This window comes from Phaenicophaeus curvirostris, chromosome 12 (genome assembly GCF_032191515.1).
Source record: "Phaenicophaeus curvirostris isolate KB17595 chromosome 12, BPBGC_Pcur_1.0, whole genome shotgun sequence".
Classification (NCBI taxonomy): Eukaryota; Metazoa; Chordata; class Aves; order Cuculiformes; family Cuculidae; genus Phaenicophaeus; species Phaenicophaeus curvirostris.
The window spans coordinates 17,636,919-17,660,755 of NC_091403.1; the positions used below are offsets into that span (position 1 = coordinate 17,636,919).

At 40.6% G+C, this 23,837-nt stretch overlaps 2 protein-coding genes across 6 annotated transcripts in view; one reads left to right on the forward strand and one right to left on the reverse strand.

Moving 5' to 3' along the window:
- The first annotated feature begins 136 nt into the window (after positions 1-136).
- FBXO22 (F-box protein 22) lies at positions 137-5,873 on the forward strand. The gene is made up of 7 exons (XM_069866919.1): positions 137-277; positions 375-507; positions 1,161-1,248; positions 1,636-1,731; positions 2,430-2,594; positions 3,555-3,720; positions 4,884-5,873. The coding sequence occupies exons 1-7, from the start codon at positions 174-176 to the stop codon at positions 5,311-5,313; spliced, it is 1,182 nt and encodes a 393-aa protein (XP_069723020.1). The 5' UTR covers positions 137-173; the 3' UTR covers positions 5,314-5,873.
- Positions 5,874-7,542: 1,669 nt separating this feature from the next.
- Positions 7,543-23,837, reverse strand: part of NRG4 (neuregulin 4) — a 51,796-nt gene continuing 35,501 nt past the window's right edge. For 2 of the 5 annotated variants that reach the window (XM_069866936.1, XM_069866935.1), the window contains exons 4-6: positions 17,843-17,992; positions 13,746-13,829; positions 13,535-13,652 (exon numbers count right to left, since the gene is read on the reverse strand). In XM_069866936.1, the coding sequence (XP_069723037.1) occupies positions 13,628-13,652; positions 13,746-13,829; positions 17,843-17,992 (259 nt within the window). In that variant the 3' untranslated portion in view covers positions 13,535-13,627. Of the gene's footprint in view, positions 7,844-13,522; positions 13,653-13,745; positions 13,830-17,842; positions 17,993-23,837 lie in introns of those variants that run through there. The other 3 variants (XR_011338294.1, XM_069866937.1, XM_069866933.1) reach the window with 3 other exon arrangements.

The window sequence follows — 23,837 nt, forward strand, 5'->3', positions numbered from 1 at the left end:
CGCGTGCGCTGTGTGGGGGCCGGGCCGGGCGGGGGCGCTCGAGGCCGCGGGGAGGGGCGGGCGGGGGACGCTCGCGGGGAAGGGCGCGCGCGCCGCAGCCCCGTTCTCCCGCGCCCACGTGACTCGTGACCGGAAGTTCGCCTCAGGAGCGGCGGGGCCGGGCGGGCGGCGCCATGGAGGCCGGCGGCAAAGGCGCCTTCGTCCTCGGCAACCTGGCCGAGGTGGTGGAGCGCGTCCTCGGCTTCTTGCCCACCAAGGCGCTGCTGCGCGCTGCCTGGTAAGGGGGGGGCGGAGGAGGGGGGTGGGGGCGCGGCGGGCGGCTCCGGGGGCGCTGGCGTCGGTTCGTGGCCCGTAACGCCGTGTGTGCCTCGCAGCGTGTGCCGCCTGTGGAGGGAGTGCGCCCGGCGGACCCTGCGGGCGCGGCAGCGCGTCGCCTGGGTGTCGGCGCTGGAGGGGGGCCCCGCCGAGACCCACGTGCTGGTGCGGGCGCTGGCCTGCGAGCTCGAGGTGCGTGTGCGGCACCGGCTCCCCCCGGCCCCTCTTCTACCCCGCAGCTTCCCCCGCGCTTCTGCCTCGGGGGCCTCCACCTCCATCGGACCCCGCTCCCCCCTGTTCCTGCCCAGGGATCTCTTCATTCCCCCCACCCTTCGCCTTTCTCAACCCCTTTCTCTCTCTTCCCCTCTTCCTTTCTCCCAGAGCCCCTCTCCTGTTCCCGCTCCTGCCCCGGGAGGTCTCCTTCCGTGGCTCCCTCCCTGCTCCTGGACCGCCCCCCCGCTTCCCCGGTTCTTGCTCCTGCGATGGTAGCGCCCCCACCTTCTGCTTCCCGCTCCTGCCCTGGGATTACCTGACTCCGTGTCTCCCTCCCTACGCTTTCTCCTGTCCCTGGAGTTCCTCCTCCCACTTCTGCCCCGGCAGCACTTCGATCTGTGGCTCTTCCCTGGCACCTGCCCCGAGAGCCTTCTCTGGTTCCCTCACGGTCCTGCCTCAGGACGCCCCTCCAGCTCCCGTTCCTGTCCCAGGAACACTCCCCTTCCTCTTATTCCCTGCTGTGCCTGCCCTGGGACCCTCTCCTCAGCTCCTGTCCCTGGAGCGCCCCTGGGATGGGGCTTTGTGAGAGCCTCTGGGTAGCCTGGCCTTGCCGGCTCTTCCTCTTGTTACAGCAGGTGCATGTGCTGCCACAGACCGTCCTCTACATAGCTGATGCGGAGACCTTCAGTGGGCATGAGGAGAGCCACGGGCAGAAGAAAGGTAAGCCTTAAACTAGCAAACTCTGGCTTTGGGAGGAGCTTGGGATGCAAGCATGGTGCCAAGAGAAAAATCTGCTGAAAGAGAATCCTCTGAATTTCAATTTCAAGGGAAAGTAGCTCCTTGGCAAAAATCGTGATGCCATTGTTTTAGATTTGTGGTGTGAGACACAGCTCAGAGATGCGTGTTAAGTGACACCGATGCATGTTTTTCCCCTTTTCTGGAGGATGTTGATCCTGTTTGCGTGGATTTGCCATGTTGTTAACAGAGCGGCCACTGATGGGCAGCATTGCATAGCAGGATGGGACTGACTGCAAGGTTTGCTCCAGTACCATTCAGAACAACTTATTTTTACTTTTCTCTGCTTTTTTTTTTTTTTTTTTTTAACAGCCAGGAAAAGAAACAGTAAAGAAACAGCAATTGCACTTGAAAAATTGTTGCCGAAGCGATGTCAGGTTCTTGGACTGGTAACCCCAGGGATTGTAGGTAGGAGAAAAATGTGTGATTTTGTGAAGAATCAGCTTGAAGGGATCTAGACTATCACACTTCTCTTCTAGTTTATCACAATTTCATACGATTTTGAAAGCATAGTCCTTCAGACTGGCAGGAGAGTTCTCACAGTGATTACAGTGTTCTTCCACTTTGTTTACTGCTACCTTAAATCTTAGGAGTTGCTGCTAAGTCACGTGGAGCTTAAATTTCTACTTTACACAATGCAGTTATAATTAAAAGGGTTGGTTTAATTGAACAGGTAGCTTATTGCAGTTTTTCCTGGCACCTTTATGTGGTTACTGAATGTTTCTTGAATTTATCTGTATTTTTCAGAGCTACTTTGTGATCATTTATCCGTAAAAATTGGAGTGTTTGCGCACTGTAGAAGCTGGCAGGAAAGCTCGAGACAGCTGTATTGTACAGTGCTTGTTTTCCAGCCAAGTTATATTTGGTGTGGCTGGGGGGAAATGTCCACGTATATCCATGTCTTCTTTTCCAAAGGGACTTAAGTGTGACCTGTGGCCATGCTTCACTTTACCAAAATAACACCAGCTGTCAATCAGAAACATTATTATGGAAGTGAAATATCGTGTTTTGTCATTTGAGTTGTTCTGCCTTTTTGAATCTGTTACAGCATATCCAAAAGTATTGGAATCACTGAACATGAGATATCTGGTTTTGTGTCTCTGTAGTTACCCCTATGGGTTCAAGCAGCAATCAGCCTCAAGAAATTGAAGGGGGTGAAGCTGGTTTTGCTCTGTTGTTTCCCAAAATCGATGGGGTGAAAATTCACACCTTCCATTTTTCTAAAGATGTGAAGAACAGGGTCTTCGATGAAAGTAAATTCGCTGAAGCAGGTAAGTCCTTTTCTCCCCTTTACTTGGGCTTTTGTGAAGTGTTGTATTAGTCTTCTAGGTTTCAGCATCAAGTTACGTATGGACCCAGCAGCTGCTTGCTGTGCTGACTTCATTCATAGGGTACACTGCAGCTCTCCAGGGCAGCAGCTGGTAATTACACATCTCTGTTCTTATCATTCCCTGGAATACTGAAGTCAAGTTGTCCTGAGTTTTGATCTCAGATTACCTCAGTTAGGTTCCAAGCAGAAGCTGTTCAGAGGGAGCTGTTAGATTTTGAGCAACCTCCAAATGGTTAAAAATAGCAATGAATGAGTTTGTGCCGCTGGCAACAATTCCTATCACTGCAGTTCAGAAACGAGTCGGGAGGAGCTGCCTCTGTTCTCTAAAATAACTTTGCAAGGAAAGGTAGAACAGAAGACAGCATATTGCAGTAAACATGGTTTACATTCCTTATGTTGTGTTCTTGGCAAGGTAGATCATTTATGAGAAGTAATATAATGAGGGTCTTTAGTCTTCCAAATTCTTGGGAATTATTGCCTTGGAATAAGCAATTGGGTGATGTATGTAATTTAATTTTCAGGTAAAGCTATTTACTGAATTGTGGTTCTCCTCAAATAACCTGTACACTCAGTTCTGACCTGTAAAAGGGTGCCGGGTAAAACTGAAGAGCTGTGCCTTCGGAGGCTGGGGTAAAACTCAGCTGCTCTCTTAAAGAGGCTGAAAGCCGAAGGATGCATTCTTCTTTTCCCTGTTAGATTCTTGTCAGAAATTCTCCCTTTAGGTGGGGAATGAAGCCCAGCTCCTGGATGCCTGGGCAGCTTGTGTCTCCTTTTCCCAGTTGCAGAAGTGGAAACCATTACTGGAGGTGTGATGTGTTATTTGAGGAGAGACTAGGATGGTTGAGCTTTATAGGGCAGGATTTAAAAATAAGGGTATTGGTGCTTGTGGTTTTGTTTGTAGGTCTGAAGAATAATCCAGATCTCCGAGTGGTTCTTCTGTTTGGCTACAACTCCTGGAAGCCTGGAGCTACTCGATTTCTTCATCAAATAGTCAATCCTTTGAATGAGAAAAGTATCATCCTGGCTGGGGGACAAGTGGAGAGCTTTACATCACTGACCTCTGAGAAGTATGTATCTTTTTCAAGGTAAATTGTAAAGAAAATTTAAAATTGGAGAAACACTGCTGAAGCCATAGCCTTTTACTTGTGTCATATTGGAAATGTCCATTAGCATAGTAAAATGACAGTTTATTTTAAAAGAGGCTAAGTCCTACAGCTACGCTGCAACCATGCCAGCAAAGCTGGAACCTTTGTATGACTGTCATGCAAATTGGTTCTGGAAGCCCAGGTAGGAGAAACCTACTGTGAAGGAGATTTCGAGCTTCAGATGCTCTGTGGGTGTTCATTGCAGTTTGTGTTTGCACTTTTGCTTGCAGATAAAGTACCACTCACCATGACAGAGACCATTTATCTGAATATTCTGTTTCTGTATCAGTTGTGATCTGGTTCCCATTACAGAGTAGTAGTGGAACAGCAAACAAGAACGTGCCCCAGGAGCACACCTAATGTGCTGCTGCTGCTGAAGGATGTGGCACTCCCAGAACCGGCCTAGATCTCATCCAGCTTAACCCCCTTCCCTCCACCAGGGTCTCTGCAGGGCAGATTTGGGCTCCAGTTGCTCCAGCTGCTCTGCATCCCTGCTGGAGCCTCCTGTGCTGGCGAGGGCAGTGCAGGCATTATGTGGTCTCCTCTTGTGCCAGTGTTGGCCTGCACTGCACAGTAATACATTTTCCTTGCATCTGATGTATGCCAGCTGCACCATTGTTTCAGATAAGACCACCCAATATTAAGTTATTGCTAATAAAGCTTAAGTAGGTAAGTACTAAACCCAATGTGTCCTGGCCAGCCAAGGGAACTTACAGCAACATGAATCTGAAGCCATTGCTGACTGCTGGCCTGATCTGATCTAATGCTGAGTATCTTTGCTTGTCTGAAGTTTAACTGATAGTTTAGTTGGAGTTACAGAGCTGTGACATACACAAACCACTGAATTTAGCATTTCTTTGAAATGTATGCTTACAATGAATCCCTGGTAATGGATGTGGAAGGTTTTCCTTCTGAGAGGTTGCTAAAATTTGAAGGCTTTGATCTGTTTTTCAACTATGAGTGGCTTTAAGAATCACAGGATGTTGGTCTGCTTTGAAACCTACTTCAAGTACAGCATCAGTTTATCCAGGTTGGGAGCGATCTCTCTGGAGCTCTCTCTTAACTCAGTGCTTGTTGCCTTTCAGTAACAGTGCCCAGCCCGGCGATGCCTGCGGTGTGGTTGGGTTGGCTTTTAGTGGCCCCCAGATCCAGAGTGCCACAGTTTTGTTGGACCAGGATGTAGCTGATGAGAGGACAGCAGAAGCCGCCATGCAGCGCCTCAAAGCAGCAAACATCCCCGAGCATAACACTATTGGCTTCATGTTTGCCTGTGTTGGCAGAGGATATCGGCATTATAAAACCAAAAGGAACATGGAAGCAGATGCATTTCGGAAGTTTTTTCCAAATGTTCCCCTCTTTGGCTTTTTTGGACATGGGGAGATAGGATGTGATCGAATAGTTACTGGGAATTTCATATTAAGAGAATGTAATGACATAAAGGATGACCTGCTTCATGGCTACACTACCGTTATGACTCTTATTCATCTTGGTTCAGCTAAAGCAAACCAAGTGTAAATATGTGTTCAGTGCTTCAGTGAGCTGTTTGTTTCATTCCAGAAAGCTGAAATGGCTGGAAGAGTGGACATCTTGCAATCAAAGCCCCTTCCAAAGCATAAACATCATTTTGGTAATTTCATCTAATCTTGTAGATGGAGTAGCATTTAATATAATAGCTGCGAGAAAGCTTCATGTTTTTGTGTAATTCCCTGAACACATCAGAACTGCAGGTAAATGATATTTATGGAATTTTGCAATTGAAGAAAGCCTCTTTCTTACAAAATGAGAATGGTTTGCACAAATGGCAGTTGGAGTCCAAATAGCAACATGTAGGAAGAAACAGTGCTTTGATGTGCTCTGGTTATGTTTGTAAAACAGTTGAGAAACTACTGATGCCTGCTGAAATACTGATGGATAAACCCCACCATTTCCTGGGGTTATTTCAAGAGAGATGCACAGCCTGCCCGATGTGAGTCCTGTTTACAGAGTTGAGTGGTTTTACTAATTAAAATGAATTAAAATCATTGGAGAAAAATAACAAAGTGCTCATTAAATAAAGATGAGAATATGTAAACATACCTTGCCTTCTGTTCTTAGCGAGAGGTGTTGTCCAGTTATAAGAACTTGTCTCACCATCTCAGATATCTGGTTTGGAATCATACATGATAGTCGTGTGTACCACCAGTTTCAGTTATTGTGTGTTTAAGTTTACACAACCAAAACACACTGGTTGCCTTTTCTTTTAGAGTCTCTTACAGCATGACACTCATTACCAACTTTTAGGTCCAGAACACTAAGCACTAACACTATCTGGTATCTTTAGGTTCCTTTAGAAAGTGTTTTTAAATTGAAGTTGTGGGCCCTGCAGGATCTGGTTGTGTGTTGTTTATCTAGTGCCTTTAAGCAAGGCTAGTGCTTTTTGCTTAAGCAAGGCTTTGTGTGTTTTTCCCAGGCGCTTCCATCAGTCGCTGTTTCGGTGGGTGCAGCAGGAATGCAATATTGCGAAGTTCAGGTACATTCAGAATAGTCTCAGTGCAGCTAATAATATATTTGCTCCCTTTAAAATTCTTCCTTTTAGTTTCACTTAGTAATAGAATAACAAGAAAATAAGATTAATATTAATTTTGCATCATTTCACCACACTTCTCAATGCCAGTCAAGCAGCTGGCATGTTTTCAGTGTAGCGAAAAGAAAACGCTTAGCTGTCTGCGGTAGAACAAAATAACAGTTGTCAACTTTTTGCCCATGTCTATTTAAAGTTTTTCCTGAGCTGGACCTCAGGAGCTAAGGGAAAGGTGTGTCTGCCCCGAGAGTGAACTGTGGGTCTCAGTGGGTGCTGAACAGATGGCACTTTCCCAGGCCTGTGTTGATGATGGGCTTTTTAATTGGAAGACAGAGGATGAGCTGTAACCTCCCAGTGACCAGCTAGGAATAGGAGATTAGGGAGTGTAGTTGTGACTTTGTATTTAGTTACCATATTTAGGAGGACAGATATTTGGAACTAGACCTGTGTCATTCAAAAGAGAACCACGAGGATATAAGGTGGACAGAGTTAAATGAACACTCGGCAATTGAGACAAGTGTGAACAGCAGGGCTGCTCTAAAGATCTGCAGTTACAGCACTGATGCTAATACGTTTCCAGCAAGAGAATACAGTCCTGAAGTGACTACAGCTGGATATTTTGTTAAGAATAAAAGAGAGCCTCCAAAGTCACATCACCTGCAGGGAGGAGGGATGGTTTTGCTGGCAAAAGGTAAAAGACATTCTTTTTCCCTGTGTTTTGAATATGAATAATGTTTCATTGCACATTTAATGCATCTTTCAATTAAATTTCAAAAGTGCAAAAAATAATAGGCAAGTGGTGTGATGCATAACCTTGTACTTGCACAACCAAACCAGCAATTGCCAAACATAAAACTATTACTGTAATTTTTATTTTAAAATTACTAATCCACCTCCCCCTCATTATAGGATGTTTATATAACATGGTTTGGAAGAACACAAGAATAATTTGATAAAGAGGAGCTAATTTATGCTAAATTGTCACAACTATGCTGCCAGAAAGCAACTGCAGTTAGAAATGTCAGAAAACAGCAAAGATGGTGAACTTGGGTTTTGTTACTCTCTCTCTGTCAGAGTTGTTTCTGCCCAAGGTTATGTTGGAACAAGCCTTATATTAACAGCTGTGAGTGAGTTGGACTGAATCACACCCCTTTGTCTAGGAACAGTAAACCAAGATATGTGAATGATACAGCCAAACTAGGACTTGCAGTGTGTGGCAGAGCAGGCTGTTAAGAACATGAAACCTCAGACTACATTTTGAAAAAATAAGTCTTTACATATGATTCTTTATTAATTTTCAGTTAAAAGTCTACCTTAAAACTCACTCACTGTCGTTATCCCTTCAGTTTATTTGTGTCTCACTAAAAACAGAGAACTTGAGAACTTCCTTCTGCTAGAAGTAACTCTGTAGTGGTGTTTGGTAGCCTTCCTACGAGACACGAACTGTGGTATTGACTCAGGTTTTCCGAATCCTGAGTGCCTAGCCTAAGGAGAGAACCAGTTAAAAAACATTTGCCATTCAGATGCCTACTTCTCTTTTACTCATCAGAATGGTATAAGAAAATAATATTTGAGGTCTGGGAGTTTGCATAGTTAGAAGTTACACAGATAGCAAACGTGTAAATTTAAATGGTCTTTTATAGAGTCTTTTAGATTATAATCTCTGAGCACTCTGCAAACATTAGGAAAATAATTATTTCTCCTGCTGTCTGATTATTTTTCATGATCATATTCTGGGAATGAGTCTGTGGTGGATCTCTGAAACACACTGTCTTAAACAGCCATTTTATCTGTGCACACAGCAGCAGATGAGCATTTGATTCTAATTTTCATATTTCTTACTTGAATTTTTTTGCGTTCCTCAATTCGTTTCTCAGCCAGATGCAGGCTCCAGACAGTATGTGGTTTTGGAGGGGCTCTGGATTAGCCGTGAGGGTGTTCTGCCTAGGAACGTGGCTCAGCAACGCGCAGCAAGGTAAACAGAGCTCATTGGTGCTGGTAGTACTGGTGGTGTGTGCGCCGTGGTGCTGTACCACAGTTTTAGGCCAAACACTTGCGAGTTCAAACATTGTAGGGCCTTCCTGGTGATTTAGTTACACCTGCCAGCTCTTCATAGTGATGTAAGGTATTTTTCTAACAGACAACATACAGCCGCAGTGAAAAACTGGGGACTTTTTCTTAAAGGAAAGACATAAGATAGGTTTGGATTATTTGGTAATGGTATTACCTAGATATTTACATAAGAATTTTTAGCAGGGAAATAGCTAATTGGCTTCTTTTTTTCCAAGTGCTTTGTTAATTCAGGAGTAAAAATTTTATTCCCAGGTCAATGGGATTTGTGCTTCTAACTGCTTTTCTAAAACAATTTATAAATTGCCATCATTCTATTTCACAGCTATGTCCTTGCTGAGATTAGCAGGTAGCACAAACTTCTCAAAATAAATGTTTTGCACTGATTCACATCACTGAAGCAGTGGCAGTCATGTCACCTTTTGAGGATAAATTTTCACAGCTATAAGAATTAGAAATAGCTTTTTAAAAATAAGCTTGTCTTAGCTGAGGTGTCAGTATGGCAACAGGGAGAACAAACTCTAATCCCCCTGAAACAGGAACTCTCCTGGAATCTCCAGAACTGGTGAAAATGACTGAAGAGTTTGAAACAGCAGCAAATTCTGTGATGCAGAATGCACAATATAGGTTTAAACTACAGAACCTTGTTAAAAAATGCCACCACTGGATGCTCAGATAGATTTTTCATAGCCCATCATTTGCCTGTAGAAAAGCTGTAGTCAAAATATCATTACTTAAAATGGAGAGGATAATTTGTAAATTATCTCTTTTAATATACTCTGAAAGAGAATGTTCACATGTTACAAACTGACAGAGGTCCACTCGGAAGTGTTAGGAACTGGTTGTAATTTTAATTTTGGGATTGAAAACAGCAATGTTGTCTTGTTAGTTCAGGCTCTACAGCTGCATGTTCTGTTTCCATGCTCTTAGATAGCTATTGAATTAATTCCTGGTGAAAGGTTTTGTGGAGTGTCCATCCCAAGCACGGAACTGCCTATCGGTGTTTCACAAAATCGGTATTTGGTACTTCGCTATCAAGAAAGTGTTGTTTACATACAGGTTATGTGGAACAGGTTACAATCACAAGAAAAGTCAGAACAGCCGTTAGATAAGCATAAGAAGATACTGTTACATCAAGTAATGAAAGAGGTTTGGGGTTTTTTAAACATCTTCAGGCAAGTGTGTGTTTGGGGTTTTTTGTTTGTTCATTTTGCCCAAAAGTGCAGGAAATACTACAGTAATTTCTGGAAAGAAGCACTTTTTCTTCACTTATCTTAACCACAAAAAGCAAATAATTTATTTCTGGATTCTTTTGATTATTCTGTATAATGTGAGATACAGGAATATTCCATCTCTTCATTTAAGTATACAGGCATCAACAGAAGGCATTATAACTAAGAGAGGTACAGTGAACACGTGCATCACAGTAATCTCAACAACATTGCTAGAGAATCATAACACAGTGTAGTTCTAAGTTTTTTTCCCAAACTTATACAGATACGGTTTCATTAATATCCCTGGGTTTTAATATGGTCATAGTACCAGTGAAAACTTTTATTCAAATGAATCTGCAGTCTTTTCAGGTTTTACCAGAAATAAATCTGAAAGGCTGCTAAACATAACTGAGGGGTTTGGTTTGCTTTGTGTGTTAATGTAGAGGAGTTGGATGTCCTGTGATAATTCCACAGCCACCTTTGGCTAACTCTCTCCCTGAAGAGGCCTGTCTCTTCTGCGTACCTATCTCCTGGTACAGAATTTGCTGAACGCCTAACAAGAATTTCTAGACTTTTAGGGGAGCTCACTGCTTTCCCTTTCTGCCTGAGCCCTGGGCACTTCAACAGCTCACAGGCAGAACACCCACAACAGAAAGCAATGGCACAGACACCATTTCTATTGTGGTAAGTGTTCTCTCCCATTCCTCCTGGGCTTTCCATTTTCAAATACCCAAGTAACACTGTCAGAGCCCCTCTACTGCTCTTGAAAATGTAGGGCTAGGAGGAAAAGATTTTTTTCTTTGTGCAGTAGATTGTGAAGGGGTGGCACAACACTGAAGGTACTTTTAAAACAGGAAGTGCTACCAGATGGACTTCCCACTGGTCTTCTGCTTAATATTTCACACTATACATCAAAAGACTATGCAGCACGGAGAAATACTCGTTTTCTTTGAACAGCCATTTCTCATTTCATTGTACTTTGCCCCAGTGTGTTAGCGCTACTAATGAAAAACAATTATATATTGAGCAACTTCTTGTTTAGGTCTGTGAAGAGATTTCCTGCTAATGGCTGGCATTTTATTCTGCAAGTGATCAGAAAGGTTTTGCAACACATTATGAAGAGACTTTCATTACAAGATTCTGGAAGGAAACCGTGATCCTTGGGTATGAAAGAATAGTTTCGTAATCATATTACTGGAGGTTCTTAGGAAATTAGTCTTCTCCCCTTTTCTTCCTTCCATAACCTTTCAGCTGGTGAAGTGGTAATTTTAAAGACATTAGATGTTATGTTTCATGAGAACAGGAGTCAAGTGGAGAAGAGAAACCTTACTACTTGTCCCTGCATATAAATGTAACACCTTTTTAGACTCGAGCTTCTAACCACAAGATCTGATCCACTGGAACCAGTGTTTCCTTGGCTTTATTGCTCAAAGGACTACTTACTTAATACTGTAAGCAAGCATTGCCGGAGTGTTGTGCTGTTTTATTAAACTGTATGTAATTTTGACTAGCCTGTACTTTCTGTGGCATTTGACCACCTTAAAATGAATTTGTAGCCTGATCTTATTTTGACCTGAACATCAAATTCACAAGGCTTGTGAATCAAAATAATTAATTTTGGAAGCTGAAATGTCCTCAAATGCAGTGGGTCTGAAGCAGTCTGAATCTCTAACAGGGTTTCCTTCAATGATAATCTTGTTTCATACATTAATGTGTTAGCTTTTAAACATGGGTTTGGTTTGTTCATTCTAATGTTTTTTACAAATTGTTTCCGAAATAGTGCAAACAAGACTGGTAATGGTGAATAACTATTCCATGTCTGTCTAGAAAGCAGAGAGGATTCTATGAGTTTATAGAGTACAACTTCAGTCCATTTATTTCTTAAATCTTCTATTAATATTTCCTTCCTGAATTTCCACTTAAGACGGCCACAAGCCTTTTCCTGCCTCAAGGAAATCAGTATATCAGACCTTAACATGATGAAATCTGAATGTCTCATCATCAGTAACATATGGAAGTTCTCTAACAGCCATTGTCTCTGACTAGTTTTAACCAAGGTTGTGCAAAGTACTTTAGGTAATGCTGACGCCAGCGTAGCTGTCAGTACTGCTGCAAACCACCTAAACTGGGTATCTAACAGTGGCATGTCCCTGTGTGATGGAAAGTCACCTTTATCATTCCCAGCCTTGAAAACACGGTTACCAGTTTCCTTCAGAGTATCTGGTAAAGGTCTGATGTCCAGAAAATAACATATAAGAACAGCTAATCTGAGGAGAAAGTGATCTTTTAGTCCTTTACGTAACTTGTTCAGAGACTTCTCTAGATCAGGTCCTCTACATGATTTGGTGCCCTCAGATTCTTCCTTCAGATGCTGAGCTTTAACTTGGATTCTGATTTCTCTGACATGACTCCTCAGAAGGTACTGTATTTTTCTGTTGTGTTTTCCAGTAACTGCTATAATATGGTTTTCTTTTTGACTTCTTACCTTATGCACTGTAACAGCATGTATTTTCTTCTCTGTCTTGCTGTACTTTTGTCTACATTGATATAAAATACACGGTGTTTTTTCTAACACTAGGGCATGCAGTAGACACCCTAGGAATAGAAGCTTATTTAGCACTTTCTTTGCACGTATGGTTTTGTACACCTCAAGATTTTTTATTTCAGAGGTAAGAAATCTGCGTTCTGCATTTTCCTCCCTTTCAGTTTCTGAAGTCTTCTCCATTAACTCTCTCTTCAATACAACCTTGTAAATCCCATATAATGAGCTGCTATGTAATGTGTCATTATGGAAACATATCTGATTTGTGCTGGTTTCAAGCTCCAGTTCTAGAAATGAGTTGAAAAGAAAATTGTTCAGTTCACATTTTCTGTCCTCCTGATTAACCAGGTAGTCTCTTTGTATTGTCAAGGCGGAAAGAGAGACAGACCATGACATTTGCCCTCTCTTTGTCTGAGTAAGAGAATCCTGTGAGGAACCCAATAATGATACACAATCTACTGGTGGGATCAACAAATGGTTATGTGAATAAAACAAATCAGTCTTTGGAGAGGGCAGCACTTGTTCAGCCAAGACACTTGACTGAATATTTTGCATCAGGAATGGACCTGATGAATAAAATTCCTGACTTTTAATATCTGAAATATCAACTGGAAAATTTAAGGTAAGGCTTAAATCTCCTTCAGTAGTGAGATTTTCAGAAGAAGGCAAGAGAAAAATGAAACCACCGAGGAAAGCGTCTTGCTTATTATTAGGGATGTATACCAGAGAAAGGGTAAATACTCTGCCTAGTGAACTTCTTTTAACCATTACCGATCTCTTTTCTTAATATTTTCTTTTGAACTGAGTTAAAATCTTGTGCCAGGAAGCTGGCCAATACACCAGCAGTGGTACCTCAGCTCATGGTGTCTTGCTATTAAAAAAACTAAAAATCAGTATTAGCTGGAGAAAGGTTGGGTTTTTTTTCCCCTACATGTGGTAGATATATCTGAAACAAGCCAAATTCTGGACATGTATCACATATATAAATTTTGAAACTATTGAATAAAGACAGTCCTCAACTCCTCTAGGGCAATACTGTGAAAAAGGATAATCCTATCAAAAATTCATAGTATTATCTCATGGTAAAAACTTTGATTATCTCATATTATCTGTGCATTGAGAAAAGATTATTTCATATTTCCTGTGCAGTTAAAAGCCTTTATCTGTGCATTACTGAAAACAGTAACTTGTTATGAAGAATCTCACAACAAACACAGATCATAGTAATTACAGTGGTTTCTGTATAATTTGATACGCCTTTAAAAACACATAGAAGCTCTAATAAGCCCAACTGTTTCTCTTTATGTCTTAGTTGCACTCTAACACGAAAGTAAGCCCCTATTTTAGTCTGCTTTCTTCTCTCATCCTGCTTACCACATTATCCTCTACACTACAGTATTCTTAGGGTTGCTCTGCATGTCGTTTTCCCACCATTCTTCCACTCTAATGCTTTACTCTGTTATTATTTCTGAAAAAAATAAACAAAAAGTATCCTTTTAATTAAAGAAAACTTCCTCCCCTGCTTTCCTTCTGGAGACAAATCATTGAACTTTAAATGTACTCACTGTCACAGCCATTGCTGCTTGTAGTCTCAACCAGGATGGCTCCACACTCTGAGGAGTTTGTCCTTGGAATGGAAGCTTTCCTGACCAGAAAAGCAACAAAAAAAGGGACAACAAGGAGGAAAAAAAAAAAAAAGAAAGAAATACAGAGTGAAAAAATTTCTCAGAGAAGAGACAAATTAATTGAATGACGCTTCCACTGAAAAGTTACATGCATTTTCTGCAATTACTTGCTAATTAATACACACCATGTTTGAGGAGCACAGATTTGAGGGAGAAGAACAGGGATCAGAGGCAGAAACGGCGCTCAGAACCACATGGCTTCTCCCCCAAAGTTAATGTTCCTGCTTGATTTCTCAGGTCTTTATTTAAGCATTTAGTAGATACCACAAAATCATTTCATTTATCATTAACTCTCTTAGGATTTGGAAGTACAATATCAATAATGTGATATTTTTCACACTTTCTTGAGGAGAAACTGATCTTTTAAATCAAGCTGATCTCTTGCTGTCTCTTTCCCTTCCTTTTAAAAGTAATTAGACATCTGCTCTCTTGAGAAGAGTCATGAGGTATTCTGCTTTCTGTCCAGTTTGTGTCCTGTGGTGATATAACTCCTCCACAAAGTCTGTTGTCTTGGACAGCTTAAGTGGTTTTATTCCTGGACCCTGCTGGTTTGGCTGGCTGAGTTCCTGTTCATCAATATACCCTTCTCTTACAGGTAATTTGGCATTTCAACATGGACTTCTAAGTATAGAAATGAACTGCAGATTTATTTCATTTTTCCCTAGGGTTTTCTCTGTTTCTCAAAGCTGTGTGTGTGACATTCAGGGCTCTCTATTGTTTTAAAATAAAAGCTGGCTTATGTAGAATCAGTACTAATCAGCTACGTTTCTAATTCTTCTTCCAGGAGCCCTTGTACAATATGTTTCTGGAGGAGGAAAGCCAGATGGTCCTGTATGGACAGGTGAAGTGCTTGCAAGCAAAACGTGTGACTTGTTATCTCCATAACAATGTAATAGCAAGGATTTTTGCACACTTTCCTCTCTTTCTTAGGTCAAATCAATGGGCTTTATCTGTACTGTTTGTGGATGGAGGGGTGCGTGTGTTTGTTTGGATCCAGATTTTCTCTACCTCCATACACCCTGCTCTCCTAACAGGTTACATAGCTCCTCAGCCTAAAGCCACACAGAGGCCTACTCCAATCTGAGACTTTTTTTCAAAATAGCAAACCACTCTCCTAAAACCAGTTCTGATTTAGTATATTTAGAATATATATATATGGATAAGTTCTACATTCACAATGTACATATTTCACCGTCTCTGCTAAAATACAATTGTTGGTACGATGTCATATCTTCTAGTGAATCCCAGAAGTTAGAAATAGCAGTAGTTTTATATGCAGAGCTTTTACAGGAATGTAGCAAACGTGCTCTTTAAAGATCAGGGTTCTCCCTTAGAGAGAGAAGCAATGATTATTTTTCTTTTATGAGTTCCTTTCACCATTACGTGTGACTTGTTTTTATAAGCAGACCAGTGAAATCTTCTCTCTCTGCCCTTGCATGCTGAATAGAGTTGTTGGTAGGGAGCATTAGATACACTTGCACATGCCTGCTCCTGAAATCTGCCCCAAGCAGCCTGAGAGGAAAAGAAACTTGGAAAGGAAAGGGGGTGATGACAGGGACAAGAAAATAGAGCACTGATTTCCTAAATTCTAAAAGATTTCACATACAATTTTAGGGATTTGGTTTCTATACCCCGAATTGCAATTAATATCTCCTCTTCTGCATCCCTCCAGATTGCATTACTGTTGATACTAAAACCACACTAGAATCCTCTGCTGAAAGGGCCACAGAAATGCTTACTAGCACACAATATGGGGAAGAAACACTGCTTTCTGAATTTGGATCAAACATATTTGTTAGTAAAATTGGAAACTTGATAGCACAATATTTCTATTAACATTTTAAATTTAATACATCCTGTCAAGAGGTCAAGTCAAGGATGATGCAAAGTCTCAACCAACCCTTACAAGCCCCAGCTCCACCCTCTTCCAGAATGTTATAGTACAAGTGGTAAATCAAATATGGAGAGGGAAAAAAATCATATTATTAATGACAGCTGAGAGCAATAATCCTTGTTTATACACCTGAAAAGAGGGGAGTAGATTAAACTATCCACTTGCTATTCCTTTCCTATGTTAGTCACTTCAGTCAGGAGAATAAGGACTTTTAGATGTAAAGTATTTCTTTTGTAGATGAGTTCTCTAGCAGAAGGTGATAGTGCTGCATCAGCCTCTGAAAAGTAAAGGTAAGACAAGACAATTTTTAGCCGGTTATGTTCTTTTCTTTATATTAAAGAAGTTGATAATGATTTTATGAGGTTTCTCAAGCTAGTCTGGTATGTAAGAGGTTCAAGGGCAACTGCATTAAGACTGAATTGCTGGCCTTGTTATTTTTCTAATAAAGAGGCCCTACTACTTGTTCTGCCAGATAGGTAAAGCTTGAGTAAATTGATTTCCTATAGAGAAGTAGAATAGTTGAGGTTCACCTTCCAGCTGTGTAAGAGTTGCACAGACTTGTCATTGCTGTTATTCTAAGCTTCTGTACTTTGATATGCAAGGCTCTTTGACCATAAATTATGTCTCCAGCCTTCCACTAATTTCACTGTATGCAAGAGGAAAAGATCCATTCACAGATCACTCTCTGAATTCTCTCTTCTCTGGAGACACTTTTCCTCTTCTTAAAGACAAGCTTTACTTCTAAAGAAATATTCGCTGTATGTCTGAGACTTGAATGAGTTTTTCTGTAGATAGTTAAGGCTACATTCTATTCTAATAACTTCACAGTCATCTGCAAATGTTCTTTAGCTAACAACTGCCACGGTGTTGCACTGCTAAGACAGGATTAATTTAAATAAAATTACTGAACTAGGGGGGGTATCCTCTACAACAAGGGGGGTTTTATACAAACAGTTTTATCAAATGCTCTCTATCTCTTCTAAATATATTCAGCTATGGAAGAAACTGGCATTCAATGGGTTTCCATGACAGCAGCTGAGGTAAAACTAGACCAGCTATTCCAAAGGTCACTCATTGAAAGGCAGTGATCAGAGAGGTTGATTTGGCAATGTGATTATGGGAGAGAAAAGAACAGAACTGCAAGAACCTTAGGTTATCATAACCAAGGAGAAATGCAGCACAGGAGTAACAGGAAGAGGCTGCAAGTCTGTGATGGCTAAGAATTACAGGGCTAGTAAGTTGCCTCATAAAGGTATAAATACATATTAACAGTATATGATAAAATGAGCTCATACAAATAGTGCTATACTCTAAAATCAAGAGGGGATGTAGGAGACTGATGCGTACATAAATGCAGAGAATAAGCAAAGACAGTGAGCTTGTTTGAGTTTGGTGTAAGTGTACTGATACGTGTATTTGGTGTTACAGCATCAAATAGATTGGTCGACTTAATCCCAGTAGCTGCTTACATTTGAAGTCTTAATATGCCTAGAATGCTACTGAAACCAAACGTGCAGCACATGGATCATGCTAGATAAATGAGTTAGCCCTTTGATTTGTTCTAGATGTTAGTTAATAAACATCTAGCTGGGGTTATTCTTGAGTTTTATTCTTTCCTTGGTTTTCCTTTTTAGACCAGGAGCTGTAAAGGAATTGGGAGTTAATGGCACTGGTTGGTTTGGCTGCCAACTCAATGCAGTAGTAAAGTTTCTGATCCCTAAGCACTTTGGTAATTTGCTTCTACTGCTCAGTCTTTGGACAACATAAGGGTTGACTGACATCTTAAAATATTAGCCCTAGCTCTAGGCAGGCTGTAAAATCTCTCAGGAATGGGTGTACTGCATGTAGTTTTTACAAAGCCACTATAAGCAGTAGCTTAGAAAAGACACTGAGAAAGCTACTAGCCAGGCTTTAAAATATTACAAGCAGCAAGCTGAGACAGCCACATTAATTATGCTGAATAACCATACAAACCTTATGGATAATTCATTACATACTTTTACATTCAAATAATTAGTACATGATTACTAGAAGAAATTTCTACTTGATTAAATAGCTTCAGCACTTAAGCACTTTTACCTGCAAAGGAAGTAGAAGGCTCCAATTAGAAGAACTCCTAGAAGAAGAAATGAAGCCAAGAGAGCTGCAAACAGGTCACCTTTTGGTTGGGACTTGATGCTGGGCAGCAAAACTTCCTCACAACGGGCTCCTGTGTAATTCTCAATACACCTGGGAAACCAAGTTGTGTTCGGATTAGGTGGTAACTTGTCATCTAATATGAGAAGCACAAAGGCTTCTTTTGGTCTTAAGTGGGGAGAGAACTTGTTATGGCATAATTCAAGGTTTATATTTGCTTCAGAGTGAGGTTTCTTCTGGAATTTCCACTCACCTCATATTTCTGGAACACAAGGAATCAGGCACGTTTGGCTTCAAGTTTATATTCTGACCAATGCTGCTTTTATATATTCAATCATGTTTTTCTTAATACATGTATTGGCTTAGCAATATACTTTACAGTGGTGTATTTTGCAGTTAAACCTGCCTCCTTCTCTGGCAGTTGTTATTAATTAAATCACCTCTTTAGTGTTAATTGGGTCATCCCACTGGTTCTCAATTTACACATACCAGTCACACTTTCTTTTCCCTCTTTCATGTAACTTCCTAGCAAATGTTGTTGAAGAGCTTGTACTGTCAGCTAAATAGATCAAGGAAATGGGAATTCATTGAGACACAGCACACCTTAAGTTGCCAAAGTAGTTTATGCAGTGTAATAATTCATGCCAGAACACGTTACATGCTTGGTGAAGGACCATCTGTTGGACAGCCCTAGCTAAACGCCTTCTCTACTATGCTTGTTCTACATGTTCAGCTTCTAAAAACTTCTTCTGAAGAAAGGATTAAAATGAATGTGGTTTTTTACCATGGTAAATGGTACAATATTTTATTAAAAATAAATGGCTTAGTATTTCATATTGAGTCAAAAATAGATAGGTTGATTCTGAACTAATCTTCTTTGTCTTATATTTTGCACTTATTCTTCTAGGTTTCCTTAAGCAATTTATTGCATTACAGAAAGAGGAAAGCACTTCATTCAATAACTACATTCTGTGTGTATCTTTTATGTATGCAAATTTATTCTCTATTTGTATTACTAAAGATCTTGCTCCTTCTTGCTATTTCTGGCACTGAAGTCATAATAATCTGTGACATAAGCAATTTCGGGCTCCATCTGAGAAAAATGAGCTGAACTCCATAATACACTTGAAGGTCTGAACTGCCATTGGCAGCTGCAAGGTATAATTTCAGATGAGGGATAAGAAGGCAGAGTGGGGAGGAACTGCCAAAAAAGAAAGACGTCTAGCAGATCTAAATAAGACAAACGGATCCATGCGAGTGTGCTACTGTGCATGCTTGATACGAGTCCCGGCCCTGCTTTCTGTAGATTATAAAACTGCTCTTTCAGTACAACTTGTCTAAACTACTGCACAAAGAATAACTACCATTTAAATTTTTGCCTTTGGAAATAAAATGTAAGACTTAATTAATTTTTTTTTCTAGCATCTATCATCATATACTAAAGCTGTGCAACTTATCAAACAGCCACCATTTACTGAGGACAATGTCAGACTTCTCACAGTTACTACGTTTGACTGCTGGGAGAAGGAAGAGTAGGCAGACTGATTGCTTCAGATAATGTTCCAGATATTGACTGTAAGTATAGTGGCATTTCAGTGACCTATTTCTGACATACTGTAGAATACTTTAAGAATAGAAGAGTAGTTTGAGTGGGCCATTGTTCTCTAGCAAGCAGGAGAGAAATGCTTCCGAGAGCTGAATAGAATAACGGGTAGAAAATGGAATATAAAATTCATAGAATTATTCTTGAATACCAATGAAAACTAGAGAATAATGCAGGGCTAAAATGATACAGGAATAAAAAATAAATAGGTTTTGGCATCAAATTGAGGTTCATGGAAAAGTTCTAGAGAATGAGTGCAAAGGGAGTAAGTTGGCAGCCTATAGAGAGAAATGAAGCAGAGGAAGAAAAGATAGTCTATCTTGCTGAAGAGAGTGGCAGGTAGGATTAGGACTAGGGTTAAAGAACTGCTGTGATACAGTAGAGTGAGTTGGCATGAACAGTGCATGGAAGCCATATTCTTGTCTGCCAAAGACAGTGGAAAGAAAATGGGAATGTGATGACATTGAAGCAAAAAGGCCACTGAGATTGTACCCACTTTCTACCAAATAGAAAACAGAACCAGATGGTTTAAGTAGTAGTAAGTCTTCAAGAAGGAAAGGTGCCAGAAGGCCTAAGACTGTAAGAGGAAAACTATAGACAATATGAATCCAAGATTACAGCAAAGAGAAAAAGATATGCACTGAAAAACACATACAAAACTTATACATCCTAGAAGCTGAACTTGTTAATTCTTCCTAGACTTAACAAGACCAAGATTTAGAAACGTTTTTTCCAGGACTTGCCAGTTTGACAGTGTCTGTTTAACTGTGTGCAATGGATTAGGGATTACAAAGCTACTCATCCGCTTTCTCTCGCCTGACCTGTTGACACGCTTCCCAAAAGTGATTCCATCCTATGTAGATAATAACGTCATATAACCTAAAAATGATGGATGTTTTTGTAGAAACAGGAAAATGGAGATGAGGCATCTTTTTAACTAAAACTTGTAGCGAATGTAATGTGACCCTGCCACAGTTAGGGCATTTCTGAAAATCCAGATGTTCAAATATTGGTTTGCACAAGCTTTTATGAAATCATCAGTGCTGATGTACCCACAGGTGAAGGACTATGTTAAATACAGAAGCAACTGATGCTTTAAGACAGCCAAGAGAGGGAAAGGTTTCTTCTCTAAGTCCTTTCCTAAAATTGGTGGGAAAGAAACTAATTGGACTTTAATAATTAGCAGTGGATCTCACTCAGATCTGCTTATTCTGTTGCATTAGCAGAGCTCTAATAATTTCTGTGGAGTTCCATACGCAGAGACTGCAGCAAGACAGAAAAGTTGTCTCTAACAAGCATATGGGCTATGAACCTAATCCAGACTGATGGTATCTATATAGAATTTCCTAGAGGTAATCAGTCTTAATATATACAGCCTTAAAAGTCAGTAGCAACTCATAGTTAATCTTGCTTATAACAGCTGCCTAGCAGTAGAGCATAAGATAAGCGTGATGTGTGCGGTTAATATGGCAGGCAACTCTGCTTCTGCACTTGAATGAATGAGTGCAAAAGACAGAAGCCTGCTTCTAGGCTACAGTTAGAGGGAGCTATGGTAATTTAAGTCTTGTGGTCACTAGGCCGGGTATTGGTTTTTCACAACATCATCTGCATGCTGTTAGCCCGCTGTTTCAATACACACTGTCAGCTGGCTTTAAATGCTCCTACTATGGAACATTCCAAAGTTGATTTTTTTAAATGAAAAGGTCTTTCCTCCTCTAAGAAATCAGGATTTCCAATTTAGTGAGCTGAAAGACAACAGCCTTCAAATGTTTGAGAAAAAGCTGCGAGACTAGAAACCTCCACTTCCAGAGAGCATCCAGATTTCTGCTTTCCTAGATGCCTGTACACACTCCCACGTCTCTTGTCAGAGGAGATGAGCCAGCTTTAACTGCTGTACACAAATGTACAACAGGAGCTGTGCTGGAGACAGAATGCTAAGGTAATACACGTAAAGAAAGGCATAAAATCTTTCAACATAAGGTGTTAAACAAAACCACTTGCATCAGCATGAATCCAAGGTAGAAGGAAATAGACTGCATTGTATAGTTGGGACATGACCAGCTCATCTACCATTATATTGATCCTTTACAGTCTGATTAGTAACTATATCATAAGCATAACAGCCCTCCAGTAACACAAGGCGTTACTGCTGTGCTCTGAAACGTGCCTAGAGAAGTGATTCTGCCCCTGTACTCAGCACTGGTGAGGCCGCTCCTCAAATACTCTGTTCAGTTTTGGGCCCCTCACTACAAGAAAGACATTGAGGTCCTAGAACACGTCCAGAGAAGAGCAACAAACCCGGTGAAGGAGGGGAGAACAAGTCATATGAGGAGCAGCTGAGGGAACTGCAGTTTAGCCTGGAGGAGAGGAGTCTAAGGGGAGACCTTATCACTGTCTACAACCACCTGAAAGGAGGTTGGATCAGGGTAGAAGCAAAGGAAGGGGAAAGTAGGTATTTCAGGGTGGAGATTTCTAAGGTCTGGCTCTCTCTCTTGCAGTACTTAGCCTGCACGCACTGTCCTCTGCAGAATATCATCCCTTCCTCAATAGGAAACCATTCACTATTAATTTCTGCGTGTAGTGCCCTCACAGAGGGGCAGAGGACGTGCATTTGTGTGGTCTTATACCATCTATGTTGTGTCTGAAATACAGAAGAAAGGATCTCAGAAATCCGCCATCTGCAAGACAAAGTGGATATACCAGGGCTTCCCCTCAGACCACAGTGTAAGTCTGCACTGCATTCATTAATAAGTATGGGACAGCTGTGCATCAGGTGCTGAGGCAAACAGCTTTCAGCCTTATGTTTTATGACACACCTGAGGCAGCTGTTTTTCTGTCCTTCTCTATTCTGCTGTACATTTGAGCATTCCTGGGTTTGAAGCTTATCTTGTTCCTGGTGACAGGTGCACCTTTTGCTGCTAAGAACATTAACACATTGTTTGGAAAGGAATGAGGGAAGATGGCAGCTGAGCAACTGCATTTTTTAACACATCAGCTGTAGTTAAAATCTGCTAACATTGCACAGGGGAGGGGCCTCAAACAATGTTTTGTTTCTATTAAATATATATTAATATATTTCTGAAGGGTAAAAATAACTGAAATTCCAAAAGCAAACAGTAGCTCACAATCTGTAGCATGCTACAAAATACATCTTTGTAAAGAATGATGCAATTTTCCTAGTTATATTGTGAAATTACATCCAGTGATGTTGCATCAGGTAATCTAGACTATCTTTAGCACAACACACTTGTGCAAATAAGTAGCATGTCAAGGCAAGCGTGTTTTAAGCTATCTGTACAGTTTGTTTGTCTGTTCTTGCTCCACTTCCCCGTTTTAATCAGTGCTGTACTAGCAATCATTCAGCCTTTGATTCTAAAACTGATTCAGTTTTTCTGTTGGTAAGAGATGATTATTTGAGAATGCTTGGAAGCTTTAGGTGGGATTTGGCAGAAACCTGTATCACAGAAACTTCGCGCAACTGCGTGATGAAACCAGTCTTGAAGTGCCAAAGCACTAAATATTTTTCTGAATTCTGCTGAATAGTGATGCATTTTTTTCTGTTGTTTCTATTCACATCACTGCTGATTACTAAGATATCTGTGTGTAAACAAAACCTTTCTCATCTATAATTAGCCTTCTCTGACTGATTAAGGAACATGTTTAGAATGAGGACATGCTTAAATAGAATGCTGCTATTTAAACCCATATAACTTCATCATCAAACGCTAGATACAGAAGAAAAATACTTGATAATTTAAATGCAGTAAGATTGCGTGAGTATAACAGAAATGCCCTTAAGTTGTTACTTTTCTACTTCAGCAGATTATAAAATCCTCTAGTACCAGAATTACAAATGACTTCGTTTGGAGCACTGTAAAGTGGAAATTATTTACACTGACTAGCATGTGCTCCTGAAGAATGAATTTTTCTGAATATTTGTTACTTTATATTTACAGTTACTACATCAAATACACTTTCCTCATTACATAGCCTAGCAATAGTTGAGAGGGTGCTGTGAAGTTGTGTATCGGATGCTGTTTTCATTTTTCATTTTCAAACCATTCATTTTTCATTTAAGTATTTCAGTATCAGTAATATGGGATTCCTTCTAGAGAAAAAGAAGTGTGTATTTCAATGTGTTTTGCTTTTTGTGTGTATAGTATTCATTTTACATCACATAAGCTTGCAAGGTGACGTTGGACAGTATGCTTAATGACAGTGATATGCTGGGTTTTTTTAATTTTTGTCTCTTTTCTTCTCATCTTCTAGATGAATTTACGTGCTTGAATTTAAATGTCTAAATCAAACTGTCCAAAGCAAAAGAAATACATAACT

Excerpts from the sequence above, each read along its gene's own strand:
- FBXO22 (XM_069866919.1), top strand. The coding sequence starts at position 174 with ATGGAGGCCGGCGGCAAAGGCGCCTTCGTCCTCGGCAACCTGGCCGAG. Across the intron at positions 278-374 it reads GCGCTGCTGCGCGCTGCCTG|CGTGTGCCGCCTGTGGAGGG; the intron begins GTAAGGGGGGGG and ends TGTGCCTCGCAG. Across the intron at positions 3,721-4,883 it reads ACATCACTGACCTCTGAGAA|TAACAGTGCCCAGCCCGGCG; the intron begins GTATGTATCTTT and ends GTTGCCTTTCAG.